Source organism: Rhinopithecus roxellana, chromosome 13 (genome assembly GCF_007565055.1).
Source record: "Rhinopithecus roxellana isolate Shanxi Qingling chromosome 13, ASM756505v1, whole genome shotgun sequence".
Classification (NCBI taxonomy): domain Eukaryota; kingdom Metazoa; phylum Chordata; class Mammalia; order Primates; family Cercopithecidae; genus Rhinopithecus; species Rhinopithecus roxellana.
Window position 1 is genome coordinate 95,503,458 of NC_044561.1, and position 15,853 is coordinate 95,519,310.

The following is a 15,853-nucleotide window of genomic DNA, read 5'->3' on the forward strand; positions in this document are numbered from 1 at the left end:
AGGAAAGAAGTTGGAAGTTACCAGCACACACAAGGAGAAGGTGACCCTTAGGAGAGGAGATTAGAAAGGGCAAGAATGGATGAAGCAAGTCAAGCCTTAGAGTGGTAGCTTGTGTCAGGTGGCGGCAGTGGGGATGGAGAGGCTGTGTGGATTTAAAATATGTTTTGAAGGTAGGCTTGGCCAAAGTGAAGGAGAAGAAGGATTCATAATAAAAACTTACAAGTTTCTGGTTTGAGTACATGATGGATCTTGGTACTTGTTATTGCCTTGGGCAAGAGAAAATTAAGGATTCTGTATAAAACTTGTTGGGTTTGAGATGCAGACTTTGTAGAACCGTCACGTTGGATGCTGTATTAGTCCATTCTTGCATTGCTATAAAGGAATACTTGAGACTGGGTAATTTATAAAGAAAAGATGTTCAATTGGCTCATGGTTCTACAGGCTGTACCGGAAGGATGATGCTGGCATCTGCTTGGCTTCTGGGGAGGCTTCAGGAAACCTACAATCATGGTGGAAGGTGAAGGGGAAGCACATAACACCACATGGCCAGAGTAGGAGCAAGAGAGAAGGATGAGGAGGCACCACACTGTTAAACAACCAAATCTCCTGAGAGCTCCCTCACTATCAAGAGAACAGCACCAAGAGGATGGTGCTAAACTATTGATGAGAATCTGCCCCCATGATCCAATCTCTTTCCACAAGACCCCACCTCCAGAATTAGGGATTACAGTTTATTAGGAATAACGCTTAGAATTTTAAGGAAATTGAACACTTGAACAAAGGATATTTAGCAAAGCAATTTTATTTTTGCACAAAGGGGTGCCTTTTTGGCCAGTCGCCATGAGAGCACACTTGAACAAAGGGGCACGAGAGCCTTTATTTTTGACGCAAGTCTTGCCCCTGTACCCTTTTTTTATTGGTCTGGGTCAGGTGTGTAATCTAAACTAATTTTCGTTGGCTAAACATTTGACTTTTTTTAGATAAAAAAAGTCACGTAAAAGAGAGAGGAAAGAGGAAGGGGTGTCTGTAGTTAGTTAGAAAGGTTTTTTTTTTGGTTTTTGTTTTTTAAATAAGGAAAGGAATGTGAGCTGGTACTGATAATGCCTGGTACTGTGGCATGCCTGGTCATTTAACAAAGGCAGAAAAAAAGAGGCGGGGTGGGGGGCCTGTAACTATGAATTAAAAGATTAGGCTATTTGAAGAGAAACTCTATCATATCTCACAAATTGAACCTAAGATTTGGGTGGGGATACAGATTCGAAGCATATCAGATGCATGGAAATGGGCCCCCATGAAGAATTCAGGAACACAAAAACCTACAGACAGTGTTGAGGTGAGGGGAACACCTAGAAAGAAGGAAAGAGAGAAGAGTACTTGGGGATGAGTCATGGGCCACCCTCAAATTAAGAACCTGTGTTGAGAAGTCTGCCAAAGGAAACTGAAAATGAGTACCCAAGAGGTAACATGAAAACTAGGGCTGCCATTTTCCAGAAGTGTTCAAGAGGAAGAGTGTAGTCTCTTGTGTCCCATGTTATTAAGAGGCGAAGGGAGATCAAGTCTGAGACATGGACATTGAATGAAGCATGGTGAGGTCATCATGGCCTTGACAATCAGTGTTCCTGTAGTGGCAAGGGTGGAAGCCAGATTTGAATGGATTAAAGATACAGTAAAGAAGAAACAGTATGTGTAGAGTGCTCTGGAAAAGTTTGTGAAGCTGGAGGGCCATGTGAGGTCCAGGGATACTCTTTCTAAAAGGTAGAAGAGAGTAGAGCATGTTTATATGCCAGTGAGACTGTTGTAGGAGAGAGAGAGAGAAGTTGCTCATGCAGGAAGTGAGGATGAGAGAAAGAACCAAGTCCTAATAAGACCAAATGGATAGGATCCAAGGCACAAGTAGAGGAATTGGACTGTGATAGGACAGTTAGACTTTACCTGTCATAACAAGAGAAGGTGGATGCAGGTGGGCCCCAGGCTCAGATTTGGTAGTGGGAAGATGAGATCACGTGGTGGCTTCTGATTTCAGTGACATATGAGGAGTGCTTGTTAGCTGAGAGTACATGGGGATGGGAAGATGTGTCAAGTTTTGAAGAGAAGGAAAAGGAAAGGGGCTAGTATCTTAGTTAGAGCTTATAAAGTACTGGACATTATTAACTGCCCACTTAGGCTTAGGACTATGAAGCAGAAAGAACTGTCATCTGGTTATGTGATATTTTTTCCCTGGAGACATTCAGCTGCTCAGGGTTGAGATTTTTGCCAGGTAGGTACAATGAAAGGAGAAAGGGCCAAGGAATTGGGATAGATTTGCAGCAGAGTGATTCAAATGATAGCCACTGAATCTAAGTACTGTAAGAACAGATACGAATCTGGGAGAGGGGGCAATATTTAGCAAGACATGGAGGGAAAAGGACCAGTCCTCCTGACCTGATTTTCATTATTTTTTCTTACATAGTATATATGATCACTGTTTCCTCTATTTTTTTTAAGGATGTCTGGAATGGCTGGTCTTTTTAGCATCTCTGGCAAGATATGGGTAAGTAATCTTAAATAAAACATTTATATTTGCAGAGAGGTTGTTAAGAATAAAAATAAAGCTTTTAAGCAATAGGAAAAGAAACATTTCTAAGTACATTTATAATTTCACCCCACAACTACTCTCATGTGGGGTTTCCGCTGGTAATGTCTTCATGTAGAAGGGCATAATCTGAACAGGAACCTGTAACTACTGTGTCAAAGTCTTATTTTCTTAGATCAGTGATGGAGTCTTTCATCCAAGCAAAAGAGCTTATGTGATTTTACTTTATCTTATGTTCACATTGGCATATCTCCCTACATAGGAAAGATTATCTAAGCCTGAAAGTAGTTCTGTGTGTCAAGGGTTAGCAAACTCTAGCCTGTGGATGGGCTACCTGTTTTTGTCAATGAAGTTTTATTGGAACACAGCTACATTTATTCATTACCTATTGTCTATGACTGCTTTCATGCTACAATGGTAGAGTTGAATAGTTGTGGCAGAGACACAGAGAATTGTGGCATACAAGCTTGTAATATTTACAATCTGGCCTTTAAGTAATAGATCCTTGCTGTATGTGATTGTATAATTTCTCTGAGTCATTTCAGTGGGTTAGATCTGTTATTCAGGTTTAATATTTGAACCATTATATAATGTTGAATATGTCCCATAACCTTTTATTCCCCTTCTCTATAGGGGAGGACTAAATCCAACCAGATTGAGCAAAATTGCTCTGGAATTAAATATAGCTCAAAATATTTCAAAAAGTCTTAGAAGTGAGTCTCCCTATATATGTCTTTTCTATGCTATGATTGTAGCTTATGGTGTCATGTTTGGAACATAATATTCAAAGAGTTTGGGAAGATTCTTGTTCTGTTGCTCGTACACATTCATATATGTTGAAAGACATTTAAGAAAAACCTTTTGTATTCCACTTTCTCAGTTACATTTATATTCTGCCTTGTGAGATAGAATACCTACTACAAGGTTTTTTGGTTATTTTTCACAACAGAGGCTAATTGAAGACTTGGTTTCAGTCTTTCAGGTTAAAATTTAACTTTTTTTGGGCATTTGTCTATCACAATAAACAATAACTAATATTTCCCCCTCTCCAGATAGTTTGAGTTTCATGTGGTTTCCTTCTGCTGCTTTCTTAACATTGGTGAGAACTTGAATCAAGGGCTGAGAATTATGAATTGCAAACTGGGAATTGAAAAGAGATTCTGCCTTTTGCAGTATGTCAATATTAAAGATTGACAGAATCATGTAGCCTGCTAGCTGTCTGAGCCACAGAGCATTATACTGTCTAATTCAACAGAAAAATTGTAATAGATGGTTGTTAGGCAGCATTGACTGTGAAATTTTAGCACCAAATCTATGATAAGTGTAGTAGAATTTGTTCTGCAAGTTAAGAAGAGCTTAGATGAAAGCTGATTATGGCCTTCATTGACTGTAGAAGAGAAGTTTTACTTTCAAAGAGGGTAGCAGGGAAAATACATAATGGCTCTGACATCATATAGCTTGTCATTTGGAGCTTAGATAAACAAGTTTAAATAAGGAGTTACAGTTTTTCATTATGTCATGCAGATGATTACAATGTGTAACATTTAGAGTGTGTCAAGGCCAGGAGTGGGTGTTTTATCTTTGTACACACAGTCCCCAGCTATGGGCAACACAGATGTATTCTGTGTGGATGCATTAAACTGGAGAGAAAGAGCCGTTTGGAGAATAGAATGTGATCCATGTCTGAATAACTAATGAATATGTTCTTCTTAATGATTGAGAAGTAGAATATATGTATTATATAAATGTATGTTTATAATTTCTTTCCAGATATTTCCAAAAGGAACCAAAAATGATCATTTTATAAGATAAACTAAAATTTGGCATGCAAATAATTACATTTTATAATTGTAAAATATAGAATGTAAAATGTACAATTATACAAATGTATAGTTGTAAAATAGTTTTATCTAGTATTAATACTATATCCTTTTATAAGCGTTTGCATGGAGTAATTTTTCTATTTTCAACCTTTTTATTATGTTTTAAGTAAATTATAAAAAGTATATAGCAAGAAATAATTATCTGATGAATTTAATCCATTTATATTTATTGGGATCACTAAAACATTCATCCTGATTGTAGGGTGTGTGTATGTAGGGGAGTGGAAGAGAGTTGCACATAAAAGAATGCAAATGATACAGTGTTAGATTATTTTGATCTCCGTCTGTGTATGTATATTACACATACATTTAATAGTTTGTGAAATCTGATACTACCCTCTGTATCAGCATGTAGCCTCCCCAAGCCTCTTGCCCACTTTTGTGATTTATTCTTAGAAATAAGTCCCCATCCTTTCATCAGATCTCTAGGAAGGTCTCTTGCCACCTGTATTTCTAGAATTTGGCTCTTGTCCTCTTATTTACAAGGTATATAATCTCTGACCTAAAGAGACGCAGTCCTTGGCTACCCATCAGGTCTCTGGTTCCCACTTCCACCTTTAGTTATGGTCTTGCCTTCCTGTCTTTATAGAGTCACTTAATCAGCCAATCCTTCCAGCTGACTGCCCTGCCTGCTCAGTTAGCTCATTCAGCTGACTGTTCCTTTAGTCAGAGTTCCTCACATCATTGTTGAATGTATAATTGTGGCAAACTTAATTGTTTTTTAAATCATGTCTAGATCATATGAAACTGCAATGCAAATATATTAATAATGAACAGAAGAAACAACTGTACATGGTGAGACAGAGATAGACTAGGGATGGGAGGTGGAACCAAAAAAGTGTAAAGTCTCAGAGAAAGAAGATTAAAAAGATGGAAGAAGGAAAGATGTAGAATGGCTAATTCCAGTGAGACAAGATTGTTTATGCCTATCCATAGTCTCTTTATTTTACTGAAATATCCGGATACACGTACAGATAGAAATGAGTCTTTTCTCAGCAACAGTCTTCCCTGGATGGGTAGCTGGTTAGATGTAAGTATTTCTACAGGGAATATAACAAAACAGTATAATGGATGTTTATATGGAGTTTTTGTGTGTATATAGGAAAATACTTAGAAAGAGATCAACAGTAGTTTTCTCTGATATTGGAATTGTGGGTGATTTTTAAAAACCTTTTTTTCTATAACTTCTATTTTTTTCTGTAATGAAAAAATGAAAATAATGTATTTAGAAGATCAGAGCCTGTTGAACTAGTGATTATCTAGAAGATATCTAGAAGATCAGAGCCTACTGAACTAGTGATTTCTTAAGGGGCTTGAGTTTCTTTCTGCCTTAGAAGTGAAGCCAACTTGCTAGGTCGCACATTCTGGAGATAAAAGCTGGTCCTCAAGATTCTAGGATCCCCTGGTGATGAGACACTCACGTGGCTGAATTCCTATCAACTCAGGAGTTGGTTTAGTTTGCATTTGGCCTTCTTAACTTTATACCAACTTCCCCTATGTTCTTGCTTGAGTAAATCCTTGAGGTGAGAAAGTCCCTTGAATAGTCTTATGAGGCAGTTCCTGTGAGCTTCCTGCTGTTACCCTGAATCCCAGGATCCTTGATATTGTCATTCATAACACAGTGTGGATAAGAATAGATGATCTCCAGTGTTCTTTCCATCACTAAATTTAAATTCTTTCCAATTCAGTCATGATGGCATTCACCTGTATATTTTAATTTTTATATAAACTCACAGAAGTAATTACCACATTAACTTTTAATATCTGTCCTTACAGATAGTCTCAACATTTTACCCATCTCACAGATGGAGTCACTGAGGCCTAGGAGATGGGATAGTTAGAGGAGTTTCTCAGAGAGTTGACATCTTCAAAGGACAAAATTCATTTTGATTTTATATTATAGTAGCAACATAAAATTTCTTTAAAATTGTATACAACTTAAAGTGACTAAATGAAAAATGTTAATACTCTAATGGATGGTACAAGGTGAGGTAAATATCATGAAAGCAGTGTGCAGAAGATTGAACTTCAGGAAGCATCACTACCAAATCTGGTGGCAGAGTTAGGATTAGAAGTCCTTGGGTTTTGTGTGTGGCACATGTGTGCAGAGAGACCATCCAGTCTTCTGTCTTTCCTTTTTTCACAGTTGGCTACAATGCTACAGAGTGGCACTATCCTTCTCTTCCAGAAACACATTGTTTCACACTTTGTGTCTAGGCCCCTGAATCCTTTTATTTTTATTTTTTTCCTGGCATAGACTTGTTCCTAGAACCCTTTGAGCACTTAGTGCAGAATCTGGTACCTAGTTATGTGCTTGATAATTGCTTTTTGTTAGTTATATTTATTAATCATTGTTGTCTTCATTATTTTACTTTTCCCTTCTCTTTATAGGCAACATGGAATACTTTTGTTAATTTTTTAGCCAGTGCTGATAGCAGGTTTAAAATAGGGTGCTGTGGCAGTTGCTCAGCATATAGGTTGAGAATCCCCAAATCCAAAAATCCAAAATCCAAAATGCTCCATCATCTGAAACTGTTTGAGAACCAACATGACACTTAAAGGAAATGCTCACTGGAACATTTTAGATTTCCGATTTTTGGATTTGTGATGCTCACCTGGTAAGTGTAATGCAAAAATCTGAAAAAATCACAAATCTGAAGCATGTCTGGTCCCAAGCATTTGGGATAAGGGATACTCAACCTGTATATGCTTTTGCTAACTAGGTTTAGCATTTAAATGTTTTTAAAGCGTTTTCTATTGGATTTGGTGAATCTCTGCGGTTCACTGATAATATAGGGTGTAACTTCCCTCTCCTAAATGTTACTGTTGTTTTGAGAGGATGTAGGCATATGGCAAATTTTAGCTAAAATAAGATGTGCTACATCCTTGGGAGGACAATCTGTGTGATGGGTGCTACCTTCCTTTTTATTAGAATGACGTGACAGAAGACTTAAGGCTTTATTTAAAATATCTGATGATAAACATTAAAAGCCGTGAACATTTAGACTAGAGAAAAACAAAGTGTATTTTAAAACTTGAAAACATTCCTCTGTGATTTACATAGCATATCTCTTCTCAATGTTTTTTTCATATAAAAATGTTTAGGATGTTTTGTAGAATGTTATAGTGAGACAGTGGTGCACATCTGTAAGGTACCTCTCATAGATCCTACAAGAGGCTGCGAGGTTATGTTTTGTTACAAGTGCTGAGAGCTAAAGCATGAAAGAAGTGAAACGTTGGCCATCATTGAAGAGTCTTTTCTAGCTGTTTCCTTGCAAGGAAGATACTTTGGGGATTTTGGCTGTGTCTGAAAGAGATAAAGGGCTTGTTCCAGAACTCCTCAGAGAGTATACCCTATGACACGGGTGAACTCTAAATCCAAAGGCTCTCTGTCCTTTAGGGCCAGCCTAGGTTTGAATGAGACTCTGCAACACTGGGCTGGACGAGTGAGTGGGTGTGACTAAGCAGTATTTAATCCAACCTGCAGTAGTTTAGACTTCCAGCGGGAGTGCTTGCCTTTCTGCGGAGAGAAGGCTCTACCTCAGATGCATGGAGGCCTTGGCTTGGCTGTCTTCCTTAAGTCTATCTGACCACTGATTAGAATGCTGTTCTCATTTATTCTGTTGTAATGATGTTTTAATTTCGTCTTCTTACTCAAATATGCATGTAGCCAAAATTAGCTCTAACTTAATCGTGTACTGTAATAGTATAAGATATCATGCCCATCAGATGACATTTTAGTGCATTTTCAGTGAACAGAGTAAGATACTTTTTTTTTTTTGAGACAGAGTCTTGCTCTGTCACCCAGGCTGGAGTGCAGTGGGGCAATCTCAACTCACTGCAACCTCCACCTCCTGGGTTCAAGCAATTCTCCTGCCCCAGTCGCCCAAATAGGTGGGACTACAGGCGCATGCCACCATGCCCGGCTAATTTTTTATATTTTTGTTAGAGATGGAGTTTCACCATATTGGCCAGGCTGGTCTCGAACTCCTGACCTTGTGATTCACCCGCCTCAGCCTCCCAAAGTGCTCAGATTACAGGTGTGAGCACCGCACCTAGCCCAAGTAAGATATTTTCTTATTCATCTAGTACAATAGTATAAGGTATCATGCCCATCAGGTTACATTTTTGTGCATTTTCCGTGAACAGCACGGGATATTTCCTTGTGGTAAGCACGTATAATATTGAACAAGGATCAGTGTTTTCCACAAGTGAAAACTGTCACTTTGCCTAGTAAGTAAAGAAACAGAAACACAGTGATCTAAAACTGAATTGGATTTTATTTAATAAGCTATTCCTTTGGAAACATATATAAAGCAAAACTTCAAGGACATGTTACCATTAATCCTAACACTTATAAGGGGCTTTAAAGCTGTTGTAGACTCAAAGTAAAAAGGTAAATATTTATATCTGTACTTGTGAAAGTACAACCTGATTAATGAATCGTTACTAATAATGACCTAAAAGACCAGAAGATGGCAGAGTTTCTCCAAGAAACTCAAATCCCTTTAAAAAGGAAGTTGATACAAGAAAACTGAAGTGCAGCTTATTAAAATAAGAGGATGTTTTGAAAGTACTAAGTGTTTGAGTCAGAATGCAATACTTCAAAAGCAAATGATTTAATGAAATTAAAAAGTAATGTAGAAAGTTTCTTGAGAGTTGCATTAATCATTCATTTTGCAGAAAGGGCATGAGATACTATATAGAAGGACTTAAAACTGCACATTATTTTACCTAACCATATGAGTAAGATAAATCAGCAGATACTTATAAAGCAAGTTCTAGAATATATTCATGGGTTGGCACAGAGGCAGATTGACTTTGACCATCCTCCAATTCTTTGGCACATTTTAGGGTTTAATCTTGATAATACTGAGTCCCCCGAGAAAAGCATAAGTTTAATACGTAGTATTTTCTAAAGTAGGAAGCTATACAGTAAATTTTAAAACTTCCATTGAAAAGAGTTTGAATGAAATGATGTTTTGATAATCCGAAATATGCCTTTTACTTGCTGAGTTGTAAAATGCTAAGTTACCTTTTTTTTCTTTTTTTCGAGATGAAGTCTTGCTCTGTCGCCCAGGCTGGAGTGCAGTGGCACAGTCTCAGCCCACTGCAACCTCCGCCTCCTGGGTTCAAGCAGTTCTCCTGCCTCAGTCCCTGAGTAGCTAGGATTACAGGCACATGCCACTAGGCCCAGCTAATTTTTGTATTTTTAGTAGAGACAGGGTTTCACCATATTGGTCAGGCTGGTCTTGAACTCCTGACCTCGTGATCCGCCCACCTCAGCCTCCCAAAGTGCTGGGATTACAGGCGTGAGTCACCCACTGCGTCCAGCCAAGTTACTCTTAATAAGCAGTTGTCCTGGCTAAACACACACTGATGACCAGTGCCATCAACAGAGGACAGATCCCAGCTTTGCAGTTTGAGAGTGTGTTTACCTTTCCTTTGAATAAATAGCTCAGGCATTTGATGCATCTTTTCCTTATTCAACAAATACTGATTGAACACTTTGATTCCATGTGTCAGTGTTTAAAATACTTGCTGAGTCTTTAGCTCTATCTCTTCTGCTGAATAAGAAATTGTAGAGATATTTCAGATTATGCTAAATCAGTTTACAAGCTTTTTTCTTTGTTTATTTATCATTCCAAATTAAGCCAGAATAAAATATGTTAATTAATTGCATTGATGTAAGCTAATAAACCAATGGGAGTGATTTAGATTTTTTTTTTTTTTTTTTTTTTTGAGACGGAGTCTCGCTCTGTCGCCCAAGCTGGAGTGCAGTGGCCGGATCTCAGCTCACTGCAAGCTCCGCCTCCCGGGTTCACGCCATTCTCCTGCCTCAGCCTCCCGAGTAGCTGGGACTACAGGCACCCGCCACCTCGCCCGGCTAGTTTTTTGTATTTTTTAGTAGAGACGGGGTTTCACCGTGTTAGCCAGGATGGTCTCGATCTCCTGACCTTGTGATCCGCCCGCCTCGGCCTCCCAAAGTGCTGGGATTACAGGCTTGAGCCACCGCGCCCGGCCGTGATTTAGATTTTGAGAAATAGGAAATTAAAATAGAAACTTGGACTCATTTTCATCAGCCTTACTGGTTCTAGGCAAGTCATTGTCATTACCTTGCTTGCTGATGATATTTGGAGCCATATCATCTTGTGCTTGAATTTTAGTTAATGGCCATTTTTGAAGCTGTCAGATTCTTAAACCAATGACTGAGTCATTGTGAGGAAGCATGGCTCCTGCAACTCTACGTCTAAGTAGACTTTGATGTTTTGACTTTGAAATAGCAAGTTCATATCTGTTAATTTCTGTATGATTTAGCATGTAAATAATTTCTTTTTCTTTTTTTTTTTTTGAGACGGAGTCTCGCTCTGTCACCCGGGCTGGAGTGCTGTGGCCGGATCTCAGCTCACTGCAAGCTCCGCCTCCCGGGTTCACACCATTCTCCTGCCTCAGCCTCCCAAGTAGCTGGGACTACAGGCGCCGCTACCTCGCCCGGCTAGTTTTTTTTGTAGTTTTTAGTAGAGACGGGGTTTCACCGTGTTAGCCAGGATGGTCTCGATCTCCTGACCTCGTGATCCACCTGCCTCGGCCTCCCAAAGTGCTGGGATTACAGGCTTGAGCCACCGCGCCCGGCCGTAAATAATTTCTAGCTATGATTATGTCCCTTATTTTTAGAGTGTTGGTCGTCAAATAGAGTCTTAGGGAACAGTAAGCATGAAGGGATGTACACTCTATTCAAAGACTGCTGGAATCTCATTTACTCATAATAAATTAACCAGAAAAACTGATTCTTCTGTCTACTGTTACATTTTACGTTTTCTGATAATTTACTAAACTTTGAAAGGATGAATAGGTGTAGAGCAATGAGAGTCTGATTAGAAAAAAGGTATGGAGACATTTTAAATGGTTGACGTTCTGTAAGTCATGGTTTAGTTTTACTAAAAAGTCAGAGGCCCAAACCAATTTTTTAATGAATGCCCTATTATAAGTAAACATTGAGATGTATATAATTATTAGGGGAGGAGGGCCAAAAGCATCCATCATGGTAGAAGAAAGGACTATCAAAATGATTCTACCAGAATTCTATCCAGATTATGACCTCTAAGCAAGTATAACTTTTTTTTTTTTTTTGGTAATGACTTTGATTACTACTCTGTTTCCCAATATTATAAAATTGACTTGTTCTTTAAGAATCATTTAGATATATAAACCTATGTATGTAAAAACAACAGCTAGAGAGGGAGATTGAAATATTTTTGGTTCTCTTAAAAATTAATACTTTTTTTTTCTTCTGATTCCAGCATCTTCACAACTATTTCACAGTGACCCTTGGAATTCCTGCTTGGTGTTCTTATGTCTTTTTCGTCATAGCCACCTTGGTTTTTGGCCTTTTTATGGGTCTGGTAAGAGATAATACCAAACCTTTTTCTATCTTTAAGGCAAAATGGATTTCATGTACAACTAAAAGGCAACCAAGAAAGAAAAAGCACATAAAAAATAGTATTTTGTGTAATCTAAGTAGTTAAATAGCATTTGCTTGTTTGAGACTGCTTTCATTGGTAATGTGAGATATAGTAGAAAATGCATTAAATTCTTATCTTCTAATCCTATCCTTTAAGTATTTTGAAGATGTGTACTGCCTAGACTATAGACAGTGATTAAAAAAAAAAAAAGAGAGAGACCGTACTTGAATTGGTAGTTTCTAAGACAACTGAGTCAGCTGTGATTTCACATGTTGCCTACTTAATTAGAACACTGTAGTGATAAGGCCAGTGTTTTGAATTTGTTCCTTGGGTAGATGCAAGATTTTTGTTGTTGTTCTTATCCTCCAGTTTAAAACTAATCCTGACTAGCTGCTTATGCATACACTCTGGTTTTCCTGAGATAGATAACGTAGTTAAAACAACATAGTTATTCTTTGGGCATGAAAATCAGTATGCAGTATATATCTGTGTATTTTCTCCCCAGGTATTTCAGGCAAGAGTTGAATAATAAATTTATTTATCTAACTATATAGGCAACTATAAATGTTTAGCATGTTGTACTTTTTATTATTTTTTTCTTTCTCTTAACCTAATCTTGATTAGTTTGACTGCATTTTAAACCCTAACTAAGCCAAAAAATTTTAAAAATCCTTTATACTGTATACTAATCACATAGTTCCTAAACACTATAATGGGAATAATTGACCATTACTAAAAATTTATGTCAAAGAACAGAGTTTAAGGTAAGATTATCTTAAAGTCTATCCTTATATTTTATAATGAATTTTGACTCTTCAGCAAGTTCTTTTTAAAAATAAGCTTAAAATGTTAACAATTGACTTACAGTAAGTCATAACTCCAAGAGGCCAAAGAGGCTCGATTTGACTTTTCCATGAACATGCTTAATACATATCATGGCTTATCTTTGAAACTTGGCTCCTGATGTTAACTTCAGGGATAGGAATGGGACTTACTTAGATATCTGTATATGTCCTTCATTAGGTCCTGGGTATGTTCTGTTCTGTTGCATTAATCTTTTTGCTAATTAACATGTCCCCATTGCTCTCGTCTAAAGGGATTCGACACTGGATATAAATAGAATGTGATTGTCTGTGCTTCTCCCATCTGTTGTCTGATGCTAGATTTTTCTAGCAGTGTGTTTTGGGGCTACCATAGTGTGAGGTTCTTGTAGGGGGAACAGTATGAGGTCCCAGGCGAGTCAATGATGGAGTTATAGGGAATGTAGGTTGTGTGTGAACTTGTTGGAAGACTACTGAAAATGCTTAGAGTTTTAGAATATTATTTTTGATGTTGACTTCAAGTCCATGAAATTGAGTCAGGCCTGCCTGCCTACACCTTGGATTCCTTTGGAAACCTAGATTCAGATAATCAGTGCAGAAAGGTTATTGGAGGCTTGGCCTGAAGTAAGGAGAGAGTGATTCTAGCCTGTTCAAGTGATTAAGTGAGATAGACTACCCTTCCTTAATAAGCAAATAACTTTAACAAAATATTATTAACTTTTTTAACAAAATAATAATAATTTCAAAGCATACGAATCATAAATTTAAAAAGATTCATATATTTATTGTTGATAAGTTTCCAAAAAATAACAAACACATATCTGTGTTCAAAGTGCCTGTTTTAGGCTGGGCACAGTGGCTGAGGCCTGTAATCCTGACACTCTGGGAGGCCGAGGCAGGTGGATCATTTGAGCCCAGGAGTTTGAGACCAGCCTGGGCAACATGGTAAAACCCTGTCTCTACAAAAAATACAAAAATTAGCCTTGCATGGTGGCACACACCTGTAGGCCCAGCTACTTGGGAGGCTGAGGTGGGAGGATCACTTGAGCCCAGGAGTTCGAGGCTGCTGTGAGCCATAATCTTGCCACTGTACTCCAGCCTGGGTGACAGAGCTAGACCCTGTCTCCAAAAAAAAACAAAAAAACAAAAAAAACCTCTGTATATATATATATACATACACACGCATATATGTGTATATATATATACACACACACAATGCCTTTTCTGTAACTGTTAAGTATATTAAAGTAAACACACAACTGCTAGAATTTTTGCCTTTAGTAACCTTTAATTTCTTATGTACTTTTAACTTGTTTTGTGAGAGTTATACAATTTGAAACAGCTGCATTCTTTTCCCATTTTAAATCATCTATTCCAGAATGACATTTTTGTTAACTTCTAGGATGATAGAGAAGTGTTTCTCAATTGTTTTCATATCTTAGCCACATAGGGAATATTTAAAATGTAGCATGCCAGGGTAAAGGTATACTGAGGGTCAAAGCTGCCTGAGGCTGGCTCTGAATGGCCCAGACTCCTTGAAGGATGACATGTCTGTTGGGAAGCTAGGATCTAAATTTTTTTTTTTGTAACCTCACCAACTAAGTCAAAATTAAATGACTAAGTTAGATAGACTAAACCTGAGATAAAATTGTTGAATGTACAATTTTCCAGAATAGAAGAGTAGGATAAATTAAGGTGATGGATATGGTAATTAACCTGATTTGATCATTATACTGTATATACATGCATTGAAACATCACATTGTACCCCATCCGTATATATAGTTACTGTGTGTCAATTATAAATAAAAAAGAAAAGTCAGAAAAAAAAACATGTCCTGGAATAGCCAGTAAACATATAACTATCACATTAAAAGGTAAGGTTTTCAAACCGGAATCATTTCAGATGGGATGTTTTTTTTCTCTTTGTTGTTCAAATTGATTTAATGGCTTAGAGCTTATTGTTCCCCAACCCACCAAGCCTTCCTGCAACTCATTGCCCCACCTCCTGGGTCTCCTCAGTTTGGCATTCAGGGCTTTCTCTGGATCCAAGATCCCCCGTGGAGATCCAACTTGGTTTAGCTTAGAGCAGCCGGGCGGTGCTGCTGTTCTCTCCTGACTGCCCAGGGCATTAAATGCCCCCTCCTTCAAAGTCATCCTCAGTCCTTCCCCACCCACAGTTGGCTGTAATATTTGTGAAATGTTCTTCCACTCAATCACGGGTTACCCATTGGTAAGGGACAGCCTATATAAAGAGTTGTTTGGTTGTCCAGAATAGTGTATTTAAAAAGACTTGGTTCATAGTGTCTATCTTCTTATACCTGCTTGGTTCATCTATTTTTTTTTTTTTTTTTTGAGATGGAGTCTCGCTCTGTCGCCCAGGCTGGAGTGCAGTGGCCGGATCTCAGCTCACTGCAAGCTCCGCCTCCCGGGTTTACGCCATTCTCCTGCCTCAGCCTCCTGAGTAGCTGGGACTACGGGCGCCCGCCACCTCGCCCGGCTAGTTTTTTGTATTTTTTTAGTAGAGACGGGGTTTCACCGTGTTAGCCAGGATGGTCTCGATCTCCTGACCTCGTGATCCGCCCATCTCGGCCTCCCAAAGTGCTGGGATTGGTTCATCTATTTATAGTGGGTTCTCGGTAGACTTTTGGCTTTGTGACCACTTTCTAAATTAGTATTTTCCTTTATTATGTCACATTTGAAAAGTAGGAAATTCTTAATTATATCCTTGTCTCTTGTGAAGACTTTTGACTAGCTGCTAATTATTAGTCTAAGAATATCTGATTATAGAAGCAAGGCCTAATTTTGAGGCCCTTTGGTAATAAATGTCCTAGCTATTCACTGTAAAATCACTTTTTCCCCTCCAGGTCTTGGTGGTAATATCAGAATGTTTCTATGTGCCACTTCCAAGAAATTTATCTGAGCGTTCTGGTAAGTACGATAAGCTCCTGTGATCTATAGTGGTTTTGGAATTCTGTGATGTGCCTTTTTGTGCTCATATAGATAGTGGGTTTTCTCTGTGATTTACTAGGTGACCAAATCACTACCACATTTCTTAAAATATGTTTTCTAGGTAGATTTGAACAAAAATTATTTTTCTCCCTTTCTTAAATTA

The 15,853-nt window shown here is 38.1% G+C and overlaps 1 protein-coding gene across 3 annotated transcripts in view; it reads left to right on the plus strand.

The window, feature by feature from the left end:
* Positions 1–15,853, plus strand: part of TMX4 (thioredoxin related transmembrane protein 4) — a 44,467-nt gene that overhangs the window by 21,938 nt on the left and 6,676 nt on the right. For all 3 annotated transcript variants that reach the window (XM_010387778.2, XM_010387777.2, XM_030914744.1), the window contains 3 exons: positions 2,485–2,530; positions 11,757–11,858; positions 15,606–15,669. In XM_010387778.2, coding sequence (XP_010386080.2) covers positions 2,485–2,530; positions 11,757–11,858; positions 15,606–15,669 — 212 coding nt within the window. The remainder of the gene's footprint in view (positions 1–2,484; positions 2,531–11,756; positions 11,859–15,605; positions 15,670–15,853) is intronic.